At 45.3% G+C, this 17,809-nt stretch overlaps 1 protein-coding gene across 1 annotated transcript in view; it reads right to left on the reverse strand.

Moving 5' to 3' along the window:
* Positions 1-1,999: 1,999 nt before the first annotated feature.
* Positions 2,000-17,809, reverse strand: part of LOC100053918 (patr class I histocompatibility antigen, A-2 alpha chain) — a 28,678-nt gene continuing 12,868 nt past the window's right edge. Inside the window, exons 3-11 of the mRNA XM_014734669.3 lie at positions 5,947-6,037; positions 5,403-5,528; positions 4,821-5,090; positions 4,338-4,613; positions 3,481-3,756; positions 3,252-3,356; positions 2,774-2,806; positions 2,590-2,631; positions 2,000-2,425 (exon numbers count right to left, since the gene is read on the reverse strand). Coding sequence (XP_014590155.2) covers positions 2,421-2,425; positions 2,590-2,631; positions 2,774-2,806; positions 3,252-3,356; positions 3,481-3,756; positions 4,338-4,613; positions 4,821-5,090; positions 5,403-5,475 — 1,080 coding nt within the window. The 5' untranslated portion in view covers positions 5,476-5,528; positions 5,947-6,037 and the 3' untranslated portion in view covers positions 2,000-2,420. The remainder of the gene's footprint in view (positions 2,426-2,589; positions 2,632-2,773; positions 2,807-3,251; positions 3,357-3,480; positions 3,757-4,337; positions 4,614-4,820; positions 5,091-5,402; positions 5,529-5,946; positions 6,038-17,809) is intronic.

Below are 17,809 nucleotides of genomic sequence, written 5' to 3' on the forward strand. Positions count from 1 at the left end.
CTGTCCAACTGCCAATCTGCTATCTCACTTGCATTTCTAATAGACATCTCAGCTCCAACATTTCTTAAAGTGAATGCCTGTAAATATGCTCCTTCCAGAATCTTTCTCATCTTTGCTGACAGCAACTCCATCTTTCTACTCGCACAATCCAAAATTCTGGGTGTCCTCCTTGGCTCTTCTTTCTCATTCCCAGATTAATCTATTAGGAAATGTTACAAAGTCCATCTTCAGAATGTATCCAGATCCAATCACTTCCCACTATTTCCTCCACTCACAGCAGCGGAAGCCGTGGCCTCCTCCAGCCTGGAACCCTGCCCTGGTTCCTGCTGCCTCCCTAGGGCCTCCCTCACCCTTTGCCTCCCAGTTCTGCTCTCAGCACAGCAGCCACAGTGATCCTTTAAAGGAGAAGTCATACCATCTCCCTCTCCTGCTCTAAACGGTCGTGCAACTCCCCATCTGCCTCAGAGCAAAGGTCAAACCCTTCTAACATTCTCCAGGCCTACGTGGTCTGGCTGCACCTTTGTCTCATCTCAATTGCTCTCTCCTGCAGCCACACCGGCCTCCTTGCTCTTCCCAGAAAACATAGACACACAGCTGCCATAGCGCATCTGCACTGGAGGTTCCCCTGCTTGGAAAGAACTTCCCCATACATCCTCGTGCATAATTCCTCATGTCCGTCACATCTTTCCTCAAAGGTACCTTCCCAGTGAGGGCCCCATTGACCACCCAAATTAAAACAGCCATCTTCCCCATGCCCACTGCCACCCTCTGCATCGCCTTCCCCATTGCATTTTTCCATAGCACTTACCACCTTCTAACATAAACACTGTCCTTACTCACTATGCTCATAGTATATAGCCTGTCTCTTTCCACTACAACATATGCTCCACAGGTCCAGTAATTTTTCTGTTTTTACTTCAGTGATGTTACCCAGATACAAAAATAGTATGTTACACAACCAGCACACAACCAGTATCAGTTGAATGACGTTCAGCGTACAGCATCTCCCTTTTCTAGACACAGCATCTTTAACAATGTAACCTGAGGCCACATGTTGTTTTGTGGCAGCTACAGCAAAATGTCTACTCATCCTGACATCAACACCACCTGTACTTTTCTCACAAGTGCTGCTCTCCCCTCTCCCTCCCTCCATCACTCCTTCCCACAACAACCCTCCTGCACACCCCAGCACACAATGGCATTTCTCTCTTCAGAAAACAATGATCCTTCACTTGAGTCATATTTTACAAACAAGTATGAATCTAGACTCTGCTTCATACACTGTGAGTTCAGACTGGAGCCAGCACTGGGAGAACCAGCGCTAAGGGCGGGGAGGGAGAGCAGGCCGCAGAGTAGAATTCCAACAGGAACTTGCCTAGGATGAGAAATTACGGGGCCCCTCCTCTCTAATTCCAGAATCTGGCTCCTTTGAAAGGTTGGGGTCAGGTGGAAGTCACAATCAAGCCCTAGAAGAAGGACAGAGCTGGACAAGTCTGAAAATTCATCTCTGGACAGCACAGATGTCTGTGTGCAGGGCTGCCTGGCCTTGTGGGGACAATGACAGACCAATTGACTCCTGCTGCTGTCAGAGATGGGGGACACCCAGAGGAGATCACAAGAACTTATACAGAAGAACAAGAACAGGCACAATCCGCTACAGAAACAAAGGAACAACAAATAAACACCCAAAAGGGGGGACAAGGGCCGGACCCAGGCCTGAGCCCAGGCTGACCCGGCCACATGAAGCCCGACCTGCACGCGGTCCTGTAGACACAAGGCCCAGGTGATGTCCGAATCCCTGCAGTCATAGGTCCTGCTGGGACAAGATTCTCCTGAAAGGACAAGGCCAAACAAGCAGAGAAGATGTCCGCACCAAGGAGTCACCACGTCAAAGGCCACAATGCACTGAACATCGACTGAGCACAGGCCTCAGTCTTACCGTCAGCTCCTCATAGTCTTCTCCTGTCCCCCCTGCAAGAGACTCAGCACAGCGAACAGGCAGATTCTGGAAGGTTCTCAGACCTCCATTTATTTCCCCTCTCAAATTTTAGGAATCTTCTCCTTTAATTAACCCATCAATCGCTGATGGCAAAAATCTGAAAAAATAAGTTCTTATCCAGATGCTTATTTTCAATGAGAAAGTAAGAAGCTGCAGCTCAGGGCAACATGAAGTTAGGACAGGGATGGAACCAGCCCCACCTCTGCTGGGACAGGAAAGTCAATCAGGGGACAGAACACAGGGCAGTGTGGGAGGGGGTCGTGGGGGAGACTAGTCTCCCTATCTCCTCACATTATGCTAATAGGAACACAGACACCTGCAGATGCCCTTTGCAGATACAGAAGTCAGAGATTCCTGAAGTCACAATGGGGGTGGGACAGGAACAAATCTTGCATCACTCTGTCCCCCACAGGCAGCTGTTTCACTCTATAGAAGAAAATAATTATGAACAATTTAAGTCACTCGCTGTAATTAGTGACATTCTGAACAGCCCACTGCATGCTCAGAATGTCCCAATCAAAGAATCTCCATAACCTAGTCCAGGCCCCTCCGCCCCAACGTCTCCCCACTTCAGGCCTCCAGGGGCTCACCTGCCTTGAGAGACACATCAGAGCCCTGGGCACTGTCACTGCCTGGAGTAGAACAGAACAGGATGTGGTCAGAGTCCACAGGAGATGAGACTAAAGGAGGAACTATGGGGTGGGTGAGCTCCCCCATGGGCTCCCATCTACACTATCACAAGAGTCTCAGGGATCACATGTCCTTCATACTTACTTGCAGCCACAACATAGCTTGTTCCTTTTCCACCTGTGGGAAGAAAACATTCTGTGAGAAACCAGGGAGGAAGCAGGGCCATGAGGTCCTAAAGGAACCCCAGTCCTGAACTCCAGAGAAGTTTCCATAACTGTGATTACAAACCCAGGGCAGAATCAGGAAACACGAGGAAAGTACATGGGTGGAGACTGGACTAACCAACCTCTTAACCTGTGACCTATGACTTCCCCTCACCTTCTCCTCTCTCCTGTGACTGTTGAGAATCATGTCCCCATCACCAGATTCATCAAGGTGATACATTTATCCTTCATTCTCACATGTGTTTACTAAAGAGTAAGTGTTAGCAAACAGGGTCCCAGACGAGGAAAGAACAGGTGCCTGTGGATGGGACTATCCATTAACCAGGCAGGACCAACTTCTACCTGGGCTTCAAACACCCCAGTGGGACAAGAAATCTCAGACCACACCCCTTCCCTACCTGAGGGCTTCTTCCTCCAGATCACAACTCCAGCCACCACAGCTCCAAGGAGAACCAGGCCAGCAATGAGGCAAATGATGGGAATGGTGGGCTGAGGCAGTGGCTCTGGGAAGGGAAGGGAAGGTGAGGGCCCTGACCCCCAGGCCGCAGCCCCAACCCTGCTAAAGGTCTCCAAAAGGGCTCCTGATTTCCCTTAGAAGAGGCTCTGAGCCCACGGCTCCCTCCTTACCCCATCTCAGGGTGAGGGGCTCAGGTAGCCCCTCGTGCTGCACACGGCACGTGTATCTCTGCTCCTCTCCAGAAGGCACCACCACAGCCACCCACTTCTGGAAGGTCCCATCCCCTGAAGGCCTGGTCTCCACAAACTCCGTGTCCTGGGTCAGGTCCTCTCCGTCACGCTGCCAGGACAGGGTGATCTCCGCAGGGTAGAAGCCCAGGGCCCAGCACCTCAGGGTGACCTCATGGCCAGAGATGGGGTGATGGGTCACCTGTGTCTTTGGGGGATCTGAGGAGAAGGATCAGAAAATTCAGGAACTTTGCATCCATTTGGGCCACTGAAGCAGCGCTCATGTGACCATCCTATGAACGGACAGGACAACTGGAGCAGGGGAAGGGATCACAAAACCTAGACACCAGTTTAAACACAGGGACCTGAAATAACTTCCACTCCTTGAAAATTTCTGGAATCAAAGTGAAACAGCCCAAGATAGATCCTGAGCTGGGTGGAGGTGAAATGACTCAGAAAACCTGGTCAGACCTCAAACACATATGGTGTGAGGACGAAGAACAAGGCCTGAGAGACAAAGTCCCAGAGCTGCTGCCAGAGTCAAAGGGAACCGCTTGTCAGTTATTTCAGAGATAGCTTCCTCCTCCATCCCCAGAGAGCCTGGACCGCTTAATGCCCCTGAGAGAAAGGCAAGCCCTCTGGGGAGTCACTCTTTGGCACTGGATCTGACACCCTGGGGGACTCAGTCTCCCGACCCATGGGCTGGGCACATTCATGTGTGGATCCCATTTTCCTCCTCTCTCTGCGGGATGGCAGGCTCAGCCCAAGGGGAGATCAAGAGGTCGCGCAGCCCCTCCTACCCGCGCGCTGCAGCGTCTCCTTCCCGATCTCCAGGTATCTGAGGATCCGCTCCACGCACGTGCCCTCCAGGTAGTTCTTCCAGTACTTCGCCCCACCGGCCGCTTCACATTCGCGCTTGGAGATCTGAGCCACCGCGTCCGCCGCGGTCCAGGTGCGCAGGTCCTCGTTCAGGGCGAGGTAATCGGCGCCGTCGTAGGCGGATTGCCCGTACACGCGGAGGAGGCGCCCGTCCGGCCCCACGTCGCAGCCATACGTCCACTGGAGGGTGTGAGACCCTGACCCGCCCCCGCCCCGCCCCCCGCAGAGATTAGACCCAAACTAAAAATGAAACCGCGGAAAAGTTACTGCCAGCTCTTTCCGGGTAGGGGGTCGGGCGGGTCCCGCAGCCTCGGGGTGAATCTCGGACCCGGACACTCGGGGAGACCCCGGCCCGTCCGTGGGGATGGGGGGTCGTGACCTGGATCCGGGCCCGCGTCGCTCACCGGCCTCGCTCTGGTTGTAGTAGCCACGGACGGTGTTCAGTCTCGTTCGGAAACTCTGTGCGTGGTCCTTGATGCTCTGCGTCTGCTGCTCCCAATACTCCGGCCCCTCCTGCTCCACCCACGGCGCCCGCGGCTCCACCCTCGGACTCGCGGCGTCGCTGTCGAACCGCACGAACTGCGTGTCGTCCACGTAGCCGACGGCGATGAAGCGGGGCTCCCCGCGGCCGGGCCGGGACACGGCGGTGTAGAAATACCTCATGGAGTGGGAGCCTGGGGGCGGGGAAGGGCTGAGACCCGGCCGACCCTCCTCCTCGTGCGGGTCCCGGGTCTGAGGGTGATGAGGCCGGGAGGGGGAAGGGGCTCGTGAGATGGAAAAGGAGTGGCAGACGGAGAAAGCCAGGGACTTGGGGTGAGAAGCAGGCGGGGCAGAAGAAGGGAGGGCTCAGGATAGCGGGGCCCGAGGTGGGGAGTCTGGGCATGGGTCTGCGGAGACGCCCCTTCCCGGGGGTCTTGCGCCCCCAGCCGCGTGGTCCCCTCGCTCCTCCCCCAGCAGAGGCCGTTTCCTTCTGACCCCGCACTCACCCGCCCAGGTCTCGGTCAGGGTCAGGGCCCCCGACAGCAGCAGGAGGAGGGTTCCTGGCGCCGTGATCCTCATTCTTAGGGTATGAGGAGAATCTGCGTCCCAGAGGGTGGTGGAGACTTTATAACCTGGAACGATGGAAATGCTGATGGGCTTATCTAGAAACTGGACACGCAATGGGAGTCAGAACTGAGGCTGCGTCATGAGTCTCCAGGCAGGAGGATTGACACAGATGTGAGGAAGAAGTGAGTCTCAGGGAGACAAGGACTCCCCAACACTGAGCTGCAGACAACCGCCCATACACGGCCCTCGGGGCCTGGGACCCTGAGAACCATTTCCCCTGACTCCTCTCCTTCTGCACCGAGAGCTCTTTGTCACACCGTCTCCCTGGGTCCTGGCCCAGGAGCTGTCTGAGGAAACGAGGGAGAGACCCCCAGGCTGGGCTCAGCCCCTTTTCCTCCTCTTACTGGAATCCCTCTCCCTGAAATAGACTCCTTACATTCCACCCCTGACCTCTCCCCTGGACTCTTCTAGAAGAAAACTCACCCCCAGAGAAGTTGATGCCAGAGAGTGAGCTCGCCCTGGGAATGGAGGTGGAGGCACAGGGGTCTTCTCTTTAAACCTGGAGAAGTTGTGCCTGAAAACACCAGATAGAGGTTGTCATGGGGACCAGCTTCCTTTTGATTTAATAACCACAGTGGGTAACACAATCTTGAAAACCCTGAACATCCGGATTCTAATCTGTAAAAGCAGTGATTTAGGCCCCTTCGTACAGAAATGTCTCTGCACAGCCCAGCAGTCAGACTTGGAAAGCTCGTAAATTTTACTTTTCAGTCAGTATATCTATGACTCCAGGTTGTTGTATTTTAAAATGATCTTCATTCCCTCGTTTGTCCCTGTGAGTCCCTGACATGTCCTCAGTACAATGAAGCATGAGGAAGCACCGTTTGTTATTGTGGATTAATTTTCTCAAAGTTGCAAGTGCTTGTGCAGTCAGAATGCCATTCACCAGAGCCCCTGCACTGCCTCTTTTTATGAGTTCTTCACATCTGAGCCGTGTGAATATTTTATTGGGACACATTTTTTAAACTGATTAACATAAGGGGCATTAGTTTTTAGGCAGCCCCATAGGATACAGTAAACACCAAATGCAAAGGCTACCCTGCTGGGCTTGTAGATATATTTACTAAAGATCTATAAAACAATATGTTTAAATCTGAGGATTTCGCTGCTTTAGAATTCTTTACCTCTGCTTCTTTCCTCACGCCTGTTTCTCCAGCCCTTCTCTCTGTCCCTCTCACCCCTCAGACCCCCTTCTACCTTTCGTCTCCACCACCCTCTCAGACCTGAACTGTGGCACAAGTGCCACCCACTCACATGCCACCCATGGACTATTGTCCCTGCAGGGGTCAGGGATCCTGCTAGCATGAGTCAGGATGCGTCATTTCTTCACTAAAACACTCCAATGGTTCCGTCTCACTCTTTGGAAGCCTCTAGAATGTAAAGTGCATGAGCACAGGGGCTGTGGGCTATTTAGGTCAAAGTTGTATCCCCAGGAGATAAAGCTGTTCCTGGTACATAGTAGGGATTAAATTAGTTGTCACTGAATAAATGAATGAAATATGATAGTGTTAAAGTTTAATTATGTTATTGAAATTGATAAAATGAGAAGCAAAAAATTTGGAAAGATTTTATTTTATGGGACTAACATGCTTATCAGTTCATAAATTCATTCCACTGGAAAAAATGCTATGTGCTTATCTGTTGCACAGCGAGCTTGTGTATTACTTTCTGTTACTGCGTCGCAAATAACCATGACTTAGTGGCTCAAAACAACACCCACTTGTTTGCTTACAGTTCCTTAGTCAGAAATCTATGCATGGTGTGTGTGGGTTGTCTGTTCAGGGTTTCACAAAGCTAGGTTCTCATCTTGAGCTCAGAATCTTCCTCTAAGCTTATACAGAGCTTGTTAGCAGAATTCAATTTTTTCCAGTTGTAGGACTGAGGACCCTCTTTCCTTGACAACTGTCAATGACAGGCTGTAGCAGGACTGCTCCCAACACTTACTGGTCACCAGCATTCCTTGCCATGCGGCCTCCATTTTCAAAGCCCACAATGGAGAAAATCCCTCACGTTGAATCTCTCTCACCTTTGAATCTCTTTGCTCAGGAAGAACCCAGTCCTTTTAAGAGCTCACCTGATTAGGACAGTCCCACTCAGGACAATCCCCTTGTCTTCAGATCAACTGATTTGAGATCTTAGTTACATCTGCAAAATCCCTTCTCAGCAGCATCTGTGTTAGTGTTTGGTTGAATAACTGGGGGGAAGGTGAATAACCAGAAGGTAGTTGTTGTGGACCATCATGGAATCAGCCTAGCACAGCCTGGTTCTTCCTTTGTGTTTAATTGGGTCATGGTTGGAAAGAGAATTTCAAATAAAGAGATTGTTGTGAATGGTAATAAAATGCATCCGGTTCGAATGACTCAATCTAAGGAAATAAGAGCCTAGCAGAAAATGGACTATCTCATCTATGGGACATTTTATACAAACCACACAGTAACCACTAAACAAATAACAAGAATAAAAACACAAATTCCAAACAAGAAAAAAGCCAATATAGAAAACTACCTACCTGAATTGGTAGTCCAAAAATCATGAGATGAGAATCAAAGGAAATGCAAGAGAACTGGAAAGCAAGCGATAAAATGGCATTAAGCCCTCACATTTCAATACTCACTCTAGATGTAAGTGGATTGAACTCTCCAATCAAAAGACACAGAGTGGCAGGATAGATTAAAGAAGAAGACCCAACAATATGCTGCCTCCAGGAAACACATCTCAGCCCCAAAGACAAACACAGACTCAGAGTGAAGGGATGGAAGACGATACTCCAAGCTAATAATGAACATAAGAAAGCAGGTGTTGCCATACTTATATCAGACAAAGTAGACTTCAAAGCAAAACAGTTAAAGAGAGACAAAGAGGGGCAGTTTATAATGATAAAAGGGACGCTCCAGCAAGATGACATAACACTTATAAATACATATGCACCCAACACAGGAGCACCAAAGTATGTAAAGCATCTATTAACAAAACTAAAAGGAGATATCAACAACAATACAATAATAATAGGGGACCTCAACACCCCACTAACACCAATGGATAGATCATCCACACAGAAAGTCAACAAGGAAATTGTAGAATTAAATGAAAAACTAGACCAGATGGACTTAATAGATATATATAGAACACTCCATCCAAAAACAGCAGGTTGCACATTCTTCTCAAGTGCGCATGGAATATTCTCAAGGATGGACCATATCTTGGGAAACAAAGCAAGCCTCAACAAATTCAATAGGGTTGAAATAATATCAAGAATCTTATCTGATCATAATGCTATGAAACTAGAAATCAACTACAAGAATAAAACTGGGAAAGGGGCAAAAATGTGGAGATTAAACAACATGCTAGTGAACAACCAATGGATCATTGAAGAAATTAAAGAAGAAATCAAATATTATCTGGAGACAAATGAAAATAAAAACATGCCATGCCAACTCATTTGGGATGCAGCAAAAGCAGTCCTAAGAGGGAAATTCATTGCAATACAGGCTCACCTCAGTAAACAGGAAAAATCTCAGATAAACAATATCAAATGACACCTAACAGAATTAGAAAAAGAAGAAAAACAAAGCCCAAAGTCAGTAGAATCAGGGAAATAATAAACATTAGAGCAGAAATAAATGAAATTGAAGCAAAAAAGACAATAGAGAGGATCAATGAAACAAAGAGTTGGTTTTCTGAGAAAATAAACATAATTGACAAACTCTTAGCCAGGCTCACTAAGAAAAAGAGAGAAGACTCAAATAAATAAAATTAGAAATGAAAGAGGAGAAGTCACAAGAGATACCACAGAAATACAAAAGATCATAAGAGAATACTATGAAAAAGTATATGCCAAAAAATTGGACAACCTAGAAGAAATGGATAAATTCTTAGACTCTTACAACCTCCCAAAACTGAAGCAGGAAGAACTAGAGAATCTGAATAGACCAATCACAAGTAAAGAAATTGAAACAGTAATCAAAAACCTCCCCCAAAATAAAAGTCCAGGACCAGATGGCTTCTCTGGAGAATTCTACCAAACATTCAAAGAAGACTTAATACCTATTCTTCTCAAACTATTCCAGAAAATTGAGGAAGATGGAGCACTTCCTAACGCATTCTATGAAACCAGCGTCACCCTGATTCCAAAACCAGACAAGGACAACACAAAGAAGGAAAACTACAGGCCAATATCACTGATGAACATAGATGCAAAAATCCTCAACAAAATTCTGGCAAACCAAGTACAGCAATACATTAAAAAGATCATACACCATGATCAAGTGAGATTTATACCAGGGACACAGGGATGGTTCAACATCTGCGAGTCAATTAACGTGATACACCCATTAGCAAAATGAGAAACAAAAACCACGTGATCATCTCAATAGACACAGAGAAAGCATTTGACAAGATCCAACATCCATTTATGATAAAATAAAAAAAAAACTCTCAATAAACTGGGTATAGAAGGAAAGTACCTCAACATGATCAAGGCCATATATGACAGACGCACAGCCAACATCATACTCAATGGGGGAAAACTGAAAACCATCCTTCTGAGAACAGGAACAAGACAAGGGTGTCCACTCTTATTCAACATAGTACTGGAGGTTTGGGCCAGACCAATTAGGCAGGAAAGAGAAATAAAAGGAATCCAAATAGGCAATGAAGAAGTGAAACTCTCGCTGTTTGCAGACAACATGATCTTATATATAGAAAACCCCAAAGAATCCATTGGAAAACTATTAGAAATATTCAACAACTACAGCGAAGTTGCAGGGTATAAAATCAACATACATAAATCAGCAGCATTTCTATACTCTAACAATGAACTAACAGAAAAAGAACTCAAGAACACAATCCCATTCACAATCGCAACAAAAAGAATAAAATACCTTGGGGTAAATTTAACCAAGGAAGTGAAAGACCTATACAACGAAAACTACAAGGCTTTCCTGAAAGAAATTGATGACAACATAAAGAGATGGAAAGATATCCCATTCCCATGGATTGGAAGAACAAACATAATTAAAATGTCCATGCTACCTAAAGCAATCTACAGATTCAATGCTATCCCAATCAGAATCCCAATGATATTCTTTATAGAAATAGAACAAAGAATCCTAAAATTCATATGGGGCAACCAAAGACCCCATATTGCTAAAGCAATCCTGAGAAAAAAGAACAAAGCTGGAGGCATCACAATCCCTGACTTCAAAACACACTACAAAGCTACAGTAATCAAAACAGCATGGTACTGGTACAAAAACAGGTGCACAGATCAATGGAACAGAATTGAAAGCCCAGAAATTAAACCACACATCTATGCACAGCTAATCTTTGACAAAGGAGCTGAGGGCATACAATGGAGAAAAGAAAGTCTCTTCAACAAATGGTGCTGGGAAAACTGGACAGCCACATGTAAAAGAATGAAAATTGACCATTCTTTTTCACCATTCACAAAAATAAACTCAAAATGGATCAAAGACCTAATGGTAAGCCATGAAACCATAAGGCTTCTAGGAGAAAATATAGGCAGTACACTCTGTGACATCAGTATCAAAAGGATCTTTTCGGACACCATGTCTTCTCAGACAAGGGAAACAATAGAAAGAATAAACAAATGGGACTTCATCAGAATAAAGAGCTTCTTCAAGGCAAGGGAAAACAGGATTGAAACAAAAAAACAACCCACCAATTGGGAAAAAATATTTGCAAGTCATATATCTGACAAAGGGTTAATCTCTATACTATATAAAGAACTCACACAACTCAACTAAAAATCAAACAACCTGGTCAAAAAGTGGGCAGGGGACATGAACAGACATTTCTCCAAAGAAGACATATGGATGGCCAAGAGACACATGAAAAGATGCTCATCATCACTAATCATCAGGGAAATGCAAATCAAAACTACACTAAGATATCACCTTACATCCATTAGAATGGCAAAAATAAACAAAACAAAAAGTGACAAATGCTGGAGAGGTTGTGGAGAAAAAGGAACCCTCATACACTGCTGTGGGAATGCAAACTGGTGCAGCCACTATGGAAAGCAGTATGGAGAGTTCTCAAAAAATTAAAAATAGAAATACCTTATGACCCAGCCATCCCACTACTGGGTACCTATCCAAAGAACTTGAAACCAGCAATTCCAAAAGTCCCATGCACCCCTATGTTCATTCAGCATTATTTACAATAGCCAAGACGTGGTAGCAACCTAAGTGCCCATCAACTGATGATTGGATAAAGAAGATATGGCATATACATATACAATGAAATACTACTCAGCCATAGAAAAGGATAAAATCATCCCATTCACAGCAACATGGATGGACCTTAAGGATATTATGTTAAGTGAAATAAGCCAGATAGAGAAAGACAATCTCTGTATGACTCCACTCATATGTGGAAGTTAAACATGTAGACAAAGAGAACAGATTAGTGGTTACCAGGCGAAACAAGGGGGTGAGGGGTGTGCACAAAGGGTGAAGTGGTGGACCTACAACATGACTGACAAACAATAATGTACACCTGAAATTTCACAAGGTTGTAAACTATCATAATCTTAATAAAAAGTAAAAAAATCTATTGTAATAAGAAAAAATGTATCCTTTTTATTAGCCATGGAAATTCTTCTTAAATCTTAAAGTCAAGTGATGGGTTTAATATTTAATACAGTCGTCCCGCTTATCCACAAGGATACCTTCCAAGACCCCCAGTGGATGCCTGAAACCGGGGATAGTATCAAACCCTATATACTGTGTTTTTTTCCTACACATACTTTTGTACTTTCGGGCCATTATGAAGTAAAATAAGGTTTACTTGAACACAGGCACTATGATACCAGGACAGTTGATCTGATAACTGAGACGGCTACTAAGTGACTAATGGGCGGATAGCATATACAGCGTGGATACACAGGACAAAGGGATGATTCACATCCCAGGCAGGACAGAGCAGGATGCTGCAAGATGTCATCAAGCTACTCAAAATGGCATGCAATTTAAAACTTATGAGCAGTTTATTTCTGGAACTTTCCATGTAATATTTTCAGAACACAGTTGACAGCAGGTAACTGAAACCGTGGAAAACAAAAGTGCAGATAAGGGGGAACTACTGTAATTAATTTAGAGCAAGCAAAAGTTAAAGTGCAATAATTCACTCTCTCTTTGGACTGAGTATGAGTTATGTACTGCAGGATGAGAAATTACCCAAAATTTAGCAGCGCAAAACAACAAACAGGTATTATGTGCCACAATTTCCCAGGGTCAGCAATCCAGGAGAGGTTTACCTGAGTGCTTCTGGCTCAGGGCCTCTCTCAAGGTTGCAGTCCAGTTGTCAGCCAGGGCTGCATCAGCTGATGGCTTGACTGGGGCTGGGACATTCCCATGAAACATGGCTCATTCATATGGCTGTTGGAAGAGGCCTCAGTTCCTTGCTGGATGGTCCCAGGAGGCCTCAGTTCCTAGCCATGTGGACTCTTCCACAAGGTGGCTAGTGACTAGGTAGCGGGCTTCTCCCAAAGCAAGTGATCCAAGAGAGAAAGGAACCAAGGTGGAAGCTGCAGTGTGTTTTATGTCCTAGACCCAGAGTCTCACATCATTCCATCAGCCTTACTCTATCAGTTAGCAATGAGTCATTAAGTGCAGCCCACACTCAAAAGGAGGGAATTAAGCTCCACCTGTAGAAGGGAGGAGTATCAAAGTATTTACATACGTGTTAATACCAACATTTAAATTAGATATTGTTTCAGCATTTTGTAAATCAATGCTTCTTTTATCTGATGTTTTTTAGTGCTTTATATTTCTCTTTTGGAAAATAATGATTAAAAGTTTGACACAGAGAAAGGAGATACAACAATATTTGTAAGTTTGTCTTGCAAATGCCTTTAATAGTAGTGTTCCCTTCAATAAGTTGCAACAAATTTGAGAACACATAGTAGCTACATAAAATACTGTACTTTTAATAAGTGAGTGCCATAATAATACCTTTAAAATAATAACTATCTTTGTTTCCCTTTAGAAGTTTCAAGTTTAGTTTGGTAAGAATGTCAAAAATGTTGGTTAAAATACTGATTTTCTTACTCAACATCATATTCAAATATAGTTGCCTAGTGAAATTACTTTTCAGTTAGAAAAATGTGAATCTCATACCTCAGGCTGTACACCTAGCTTAGCATCATGACGACAATTCTGATGGGATGCAGTAGGCAAAAAGGTTGACTCCAATCTAGGAACAAAGTTTTCTAGCAACTGGCTGTTCAGTTGGCATCCTATAATAAATTGAACGACTTTCCCTGTGTTTTGGAATGAGATTTCGTACAAGTGACTCGGACACCAATATGATTCTAAAAAGCTCTGTTCATATGTGCCTCTAAGGTTTTTTTTAAAGCAGCTCCATTGTGTTTTCCACTCACGCTTTCTATTCTATCACTGGTTGGGTATCCCTTTATAAGGGTTTCCAGTTTAGTTTATATTGATCAACAATGTGCTTTTCCACTTCTGTAAAAGTAGTTAATTTAGTTCTATGTGAGGTTAAATGTAACACATCAAATCCTTCTAAAGATAGAATTATGTTGACATCAGATTGAACACAGTAGACCAGAAAATCTAGAGATGCCAGTGAGCAAAAGATCAAGTGGCCTATTTATAGCCGGTGCTAATTTTTTATGGCATCCTGGCCCTCTCTCTCAAGAAGGCTCATAAGATTGGCAGTGGCTTTGTTCCAATGTGGGTGTTCTTGCTAAGGATCCTTTCAATAAATTTTGGCATTTTCTTTTCTCTGTCATTTAAAAAAAAATAATCGGAAATAGTTCCCACCTGCAATTTGAAAAATGCCGGTTTTACAGAATTATGACCAGGTAAATACCCGGGCGCCCATCAGTGCTGTAAGAAACAGAACCTGTGAAGCCACCATGGCCAACTCCATTCCATCCACAAAATGTAACCTCTACCCTGAGCCTCATGTTTACTATTCCCTTGAGTTTCTCTAAAGATTTTATAATTAGCGTATATATCCCCAAACCAATTAGTATTTAGTTTTGCCTGGTTTTGAATTTCCTGTACAGTGAAGTCCTACGGCATGGATTCCTCTGTGACTCAGATTTATGTGGGAGAGTTATCCCTCGTGTGTGAGGCTGTCATTCAACTATTTTTACTGCTGAAGTTTTACACTTTATGATTATACCACAATTTTGCTATTTTCCTTGAATGCATATTGGGTTATTCCAGTTTTTGCTGTAAACGTCAGTGAACGTGTCTCCTGGGGCACATAGGCAAGCAATTCCCCAGAGTGTATGATGACGAGTAGAATGGCTGGATTGTATGGGGTGTGTACTTTAACCATACTAGATAATGTTAATTTGATTTCCAAAGTGCTTGTGCCAATTTAACTTTTACCAGGAATGTAAGAGTTCACGCTGCTAATGTGATTGTTCTGAAAACAAAAAGCTCAGCTGAAGGGGTGGAATTAAAAGTTGAAGGTGGGGCCAGCCCCCAGTGGCCTGATGACTGAGTTTGGCATGTTCTGTTTCAGCAGGCTGGGTTGGGTTTCTGGTGCAGACCTACACCACCAGTCTGTCAGTGACCATGCTGTGGTGGCATGGTCACATACAAAACAGAAGAAGATTCTTGACAGAAAATTGTTTTAGTTTTTAGTTTTGCTGTGGAAGACTTGCCCTGAGCTAACATCTGTCACCAATCTTCCTCTATTTTGTACACGAGCCACCACCACAGCATGGCCACTGACAGATTAGTGTGTAGGTCCATGCCAGGAACCGAACCCAGGCCACCAAAGCAGAGTGCACCAAACTCAGCCACTCGGCCACCAGGGCTGGCCCAATGAAAACATTTAAAAAAGAAAAGAGTTGAAAGCAACTGCTTTGGCTGCAGAATCACCTAGGCATTTTTTCAGATTCTCTTAATAACTTTATTTACTTTTATTCTATGTATGTTGGCATCATACTTTTAGCATATAGGTCCAGATAATTCTTCCTTTCAGCATAACCACATGGTGTTTTTTATGTATTGAATTCTTTCGTAATAAAGAGAAAAAAGGGATGAGGGAGAGAGAGAAGGAGAAAAGATAAAAGAAAAGAGAGAACAGGGGAGGAATTGGACATAGTAAAGAGAGAGGGCATTTCCGAGGAAATCAAAGGATCTAGACTAATGGAAATTAAGGGAGAGTTATTAGTTATCTACTGCTGTGCCACAAACTACTCCAGAATTTAGTGACTTACAACAATAAAGATCTGGTACCTCAAAGAGACAATACAAAGACAAGCAAAACAGAGCAGATAGAGGATAAAGAGAGGACTTTACAAGATGGAATATGTAATAGGTTGTTGGTATACAGATGAAAATGATTTTGTTAGTCCAGCCGTCCAAGAAGCAGACACCAAGATGAGATTAAACTCAGCAATATTTTATGAAAGGAGAGAATATGGAGAGGGAGCCAGAAAATGCTGGGAGAGGCAGCAGACCGAGATGCAAGTCTGGTCCCAAGTGATGGTCAGAAGGAGAGAGGGTTTGTTGGACTGTCCTAGACCACTAGGCGATCTCAGTGAATGGAGCAAGGCCGCAGGGGCTCCTCAGCCACATTCAGCTCTCAGAGGAGCCCCATGTCTCCAAGCAGTAGCCTGCCTTAGTGTCCCTGCTGTGACTAGTCATTCTGGAAACAGCCCATGGGAAGCAGGGCCTCTGTGCAAATGCTGCCATGCATTTCAGAGCCCAGGAGGGGGGCCTTTGTGGCTTTCCTGGGGGATGTGACCTAAAACCTCCTACCTGAGGGATCTGGGCTCTTGGAACTCACACCCTTCTCAGGCTGGGGGGCTGCCTGTGTTCAGTCGCAGTTACAGCAGAGGGAGAACCAGGAGGTGCCAAAGTCTGTCACTCGGGTTCCACAGGTATTCCTCCTGCCCCAGTGTTTGACACAGCCCCACCCTCCTGTGGATCAGGGTCCATTACTTCTCCCTCCAGAAGATGTGACTGCTCTCCTCCCCTGCTGGTCTTGTAAGTGAGCATAAGTGAGGCCATCTTGTTATGCTAAATGGCCCCAGCCCATCCTCTGTGTGACTACTCCCTGCTCTGCACGTACTCTAAACAAATTCACAGGCTCTGCTCATTCATGGCCTCCACTTACATACGTACTCCCCAATAGCTTAATTGAAACTTTGTTCTGTCGTGCCTGAAGGAAATCCCTTCATTACTGCCCATTTCCCCTATATAACTGCCTCAAGGTTCTGTAATCTTTGAAGATGGGTTTTTGAGACATTAGACACCATCCTCTGATTTGCTGGCTAATCTAATCTAGTTAAGCTTCCTTTCCCTTCCCTTAATTCAGTGTGATTAATTGGCTCAGATGGTGGTGAGCACAGTGAGCCCATTCTTCGATATCAATTCTGGAGACCCAGATGGGACCCTAGCCTCTGCCCGAGGCTAGTCGACTTGGAGGAGGTGGTTTTGGTATTTTTCCCTGTGGCTGTCTGGTGGCTTTTGCTTTCTCTTTTTTTCCACCTGGGGAATTCCCCTTGTGGCTTCCTCACTTGCAGACTGCCTCTAACGCTTCAGTGATCCGGAAACCAAGGATTGAATGGTAAACTGACGAGCTTGTGTCTGCAGCTAGGTGAGGTGTACAAAGTGCACTCCTGGGTACTATTTTTTCCTTTTTCCTTGTCTTGGGGCCTTGGTCAGGCCAGGATCCATCTGGTTTAGGTGCCATTGTTTAAGAATAAAGGAAAGTACAGACTGCCTAGCATATTATCTGGAAGACTAGCCTCTGGTTTTTCCGTGCTGTGCACACCTCTATGGTCTGTTCTCCTGAGTGTGTGTGTCATTCCACTAGTCTGTGTGCCAGTTCTTGCCTGTGTCAGAATCCCACAGCCTCCAGGGCTTGTTACATCATCTGTGGGGACGTGAAGTTTGCGAGCTTTACTGTCAAGTGTCAACATGGAATTGTATGCCTCAATGTGGGCACTGCTGTTTGTGTGCTAACCCTTGGGAGGAAGTCATGAACACAGCCCGATCATCCTTTCCCCCCGCTTTTCTGTCTTGTCCAGTACCTTCATTGCTGTCATTGTGTGGAAGTTATGTTTGAGCTTAAAGTAAACCAGACTTGGGCTTTTTGCAAAATAGAAGATTTAAAAACTTTCTGCCAGGCACCTGACCCCCGATAACCAGTTGGGAAATTAGATCTTTAGCCCACCTTAAACCATTACCTCTTGCTTCTTTGGCTTGTTTTGCACTAGAGCAAAACTGTGCCTTTGGGTGGAGTGGGATTTGACTGTGTGCCAGTTTTTCTC

The sequence above is a fragment of the Equus caballus genome, chromosome 20 (genome assembly GCF_041296265.1).
Source record: "Equus caballus isolate H_3958 breed thoroughbred chromosome 20, TB-T2T, whole genome shotgun sequence".
NCBI lineage: Eukaryota > Metazoa > Chordata > Mammalia > Perissodactyla > Equidae > Equus > Equus caballus.